Consider the following 4,016-nt stretch of genomic DNA (forward strand, 5'->3'; position numbering starts at 1 on the left):
AGGGAGAGGGGGGAGCGAAGGGGCGGCGGGGGTGGAAGAAGGAACTGGGGAAGAAACAAAAAAAACGACCCCTTTCCTTTCCGAGGAGATGCCGACCTTTCTCTCCCTCCTGCCCCAGCGCCCGGGATGCAGACGATGGGCCGTCCCTGCCCTCTCCCTCGCTCCTCACGGCGGAGGGACCTGACATAGCCTGGCCCGGGACTGAAACGAACTGCCCGGGTGGAGCGGGGAAAGGCGAGGCTGGCGAAGCTGCCGTCCACTACCCACGCACAAACGTACCAGCCTCACTAAATGGTATTATTTTTGCGAGGAACCCATTCAGGACTTCTGCCGCTTAATGCGTGCCCGGGCTACTGGGGCTCTGGGACGCGGCAGGGTGGCTCTGCCAGGGACCGGGGCTCTTCCCCTTTCCCCTCTCACCAGGTTCACTTTATACAACAGTATAGGAAGACACACACACACACACACACACACACACACACACACACCCCTTTATATATACACACACGCTCACATATATAGCAGTGTAACTATCCTCGCCTGGCCCTAATAACCGGCATTTTGGGTGCTTTGACTCTGCATCCTGCCCCTACCTCCGCCTCACTGCCCTGTCTCCCCTGGCGCTCCCACCTTGAGGAGGGACAGGCTGGAGTTGAAAGGGCAGCTTCTCCCTGATAGCCCCACGCGGAAAATAAAGGGTTTCTGGAGTGGATGGAGGGTTCCTCGTCTCCCGAGGAGGAGAGGGGGACATTTAACCATCAATGGATGAACATCAGTAGAGAAAACGCTGCAGCTCGGATGTCTAGAAGTGCACTATCCCTCGGCTCCCGCCGAGTGCTCCTTAGCCAGCCTCCTTGGTATTAAGTAAAATTAACATCTTCCCGCAAGTGTTCGGACACACGCACATACGTGTACGCACACGGTTCACAGAACTGTAGAAGCTGTTCCTAAAACTGAGCTAATACTCATCCCCACGCATTTCCTCACCAGTGCACTCCCTTAGAGATACAGTCTGTGAGGTATGCTTGTAGGTAGAGCTGTATATTTACAGACGTATTTGGCTACTATGTCTAGAGAGCTGTACTAAGCCTATATTCAGAGATACGTGTTTCCGAATTATAAGGTTTTGAGAAGAGAACCCGCCAAACAAACTGCTAAACAGCATAAGAACATAGCGATCGCAAAGTGTATGCATTAATAGGTACAACAGTTGGGGGGTTGTCCACATGTCTGACAATTATAGATTAGCTCACGGTCTAATCCAAAGCCGACTTGCACATAACTCATATCTTACTTTTAAAATTGTAGCAAATTAAATGTGTTGCGTATTAATATAAAAGAGCTGCTTTTTTGTTGTTGTTGTTTAATTTTGCCTGCTGAGTTCTAGCAGGAGGTATGTGAACACCCCAGTACAAACATTTTCCTTTAATCTGAAATTAGTGAAAGGACAACATTTAAAAGCACGGCTCCGAGGTGCGTTTAAATGTAAAGCGGGTGGGGGTGGGGGGTGGGTGCGGAGGAAATATGGGCTGTTTTTCGCCATGGTAAAACTTTGAATATAATGTCACAACATGGCTTGATCTGCTTATGAATGGTGCACTGGAGAAGGAGAGACTCAAGTGATTTATTTCAATTCAAAATTACAAATAAACTATAAAAGATATCTTAGATGGCTAGGTAAGTACTTGCTCCCAAAACTTTCAGTAAAAAAATACTGACCATACCTCAGTGTCATACAAAGTTCTGTTTTGGCAAACCTAGTAGACGACACTGAAATGGATCAGCATGACCCAGGAGCACAAATAATAAAGACACTCGAAATTCCTGGTTTGGTTTCACTGTAGTGTCAGGTTTGGCAACTCTCACATTTTATCAGTTACCAGATTTTAATGTGAGGAAGGAAGCAGTTCCATTATCTAAATATACCCAATTGTTCGCGAACAGATGATGGGCAATTTGATCTGCTCTGTCTAATTCATCAGTACAGATAAGATAAGAAAGAAAAGGCAGTCAGATATCACCAAAGGGGTTAATATTTAAAAAGATTCAATGTCAGTTATTTTAGCGAAGAAACATTTCGGTTTAGGTTTTAACCTCCCCATAAAAGGATCCTTCATTCTGAAGGAAACTTCGGTTTTGTTTTTGGTTTCCTTTTTTTTTTTTTTTTTAATAGGCCCAGTTTAAAGGGGGGGGGGGAATTTCCTGTGTATTTATTTTTACGGCATACATGCTTGAAGTGTCTTTCTTATTAATGCCATTATGCTTTTGCAAAAACCCAGAGATGCGTTTCTCAGATTGTACTAAAAAGCGATCAGTACCGTGCTGCTCATAATATCTACACTATTGAATATACTCTCCATTACCTACGATTTCCCACTTTGTTAGAATCACAGGATGCATTGCCAAAATTCTCAGGAGGGTCGATAGCTAGTTCTTCTCGAATGTTGTTTTGTTTATACAGAAATTTACATTTGAATCTATGGGATAAAAAACTTGACGACTAACTTTTTTCGTTGCCTGTCTAACTGTGGGAGAAATCACTTAAAAACATACAAATTGTCTTTTCACCGTCTTTCTCAGGTTTTTTTCCTCTTTCTGCCTCTGTTAGATTCATAAAGGAAAAAAAAAAAATCTCACCGAATAATTAAACAACGTAAATGGCGTACCTGATATAATCTCTTTTACAGTAGGTTTTGCCATCCCTAACAAAGCACGTACAGGTCTCGTCCAAATACTGATTACACTCTGCACACTTCAAACACGCCGCATGCCATTCCAAATCCGGTGAAACCCTCAGAATATACTGATCGTGAATTTGATTGCCGCAACCAACACATAGGGAAATCAGGCGTTTTTCTGAAATGAAAATAAATACATGATTGACTAACCATTTACTCTCCTACAGAGATAAACATACTTCTAGTGTCGTTCCCTTATAGGGTGTACTCTGAGAGTGTTGTTTTTTGTTTTGTTTTCTTTCTTTTTTTTTTTTTTTAAGAGTATTACACTTATGGATGGTAATTGAAGTGTGCCATCAAAACCTTGCCTCGTTTAGAAAGAAGGCGGAACATATGTTAAAATGCAGATGCGAACAGTCCTCGGGGTGAAGGTTCTCCTTTTGCAAGCCTTGCAAGGAATCAAAACTCCAAACTCCCTCGTTTTATTTTTATTTTATTGTTTGCTCGTTTGGACTCTTTGCCTTACGTGGAGATCACCTATATGCTTTATTTAATTTTTTAAGAGGCTCCGACTGGAACGATGAACGTGTGGCTGGATGCGCTTCCCATTCAGCCCTTTGCCACAGAAGACGGGACTCGAAACTGCTGGCAAGAACAACATCATTACGGTTGTCACTTGCTCTCTTTTGCAAGTCTAATGCTAATTCGCCTAGATGGACTAGGTGCTGTAGAGTCAGGCAGCCTCACCGCAGTCTAGCACGAGGAGAATTTAAGGCTCTGTGGTTGGAGATCCCATTTAAATCCTGTCTGCTCCCCAAACTTTAAAAGAGAGCAGGACCTCAGGCTATTAACATACAAGGCTACGAGGTTAAAATACAGCAAGCATGCAGGCATGGCAACAAAGGCACCTACTCTACCATTCAAATGAAGTTCAGCTCTTTAGCAGTTCTCCTGCCTGAGACGATTACAATAGACAGCACATTTATTCCAACAACGGTAAAAATTCCGCCTTACTTTTTGGTGGGTCTCCCATGTCTCCCATATCTGTAAGAGGGTGTAATGTCCACAGTGAAATGGTGTACGGTTTCGTTTTAAGACCCCAAAGTAGGTTTGAGAGCTGTCGCTAAAAATAAAAATAAAAATAAATAAAAAAGTTGAAGCAGTAAGAACAAAAGAAAAAAAAATAGAGACTCGAAATAAATTAAAAAAAAAAAAAAAAGAAAAAAAGCAAAAGCAAAACAAAACACCACCGGCGTGGGAGACACTGTCAGGGCTGCGGAGAGAGAAGGGGGCGCGCGGTGAGGCGCGGTGCGGGGCGCGGCGCCGGGGGCGCGGCGG

General features: G+C 43.8%; 1 protein-coding gene across 1 annotated transcript in view; it reads right to left on the minus strand.

Moving 5' to 3' along the window:
• ISL1 (ISL LIM homeobox 1) overlaps positions 1–4,010 on the minus strand; it is a 10,143-nt gene extending 6,133 nt beyond the window's left edge. The window contains exons 1-4 of the mRNA XM_026865795.1: positions 3,929–4,010; positions 3,693–3,801; positions 2,654–2,856; positions 2,506–2,525 (exon numbers count right to left, since the gene is read on the minus strand). Of these exons, the coding sequence (XP_026721596.1) occupies positions 2,506–2,525; positions 2,654–2,856; positions 3,693–3,720 (251 nt within the window). The 5' untranslated portion in view covers positions 3,721–3,801; positions 3,929–4,010. The remainder of the gene's footprint in view (positions 1–2,505; positions 2,526–2,653; positions 2,857–3,692; positions 3,802–3,928) is intronic.
• Between the last annotated feature and the right edge of the window lie 6 nt (positions 4,011–4,016).

Source organism: Athene cunicularia (assembly GCF_003259725.1).
Source record: "Athene cunicularia isolate RWA chromosome Z unlocalized genomic scaffold, athCun1 chrZ_part1, whole genome shotgun sequence".
NCBI lineage: Eukaryota > Metazoa > Chordata > Aves > Strigiformes > Strigidae > Athene > Athene cunicularia.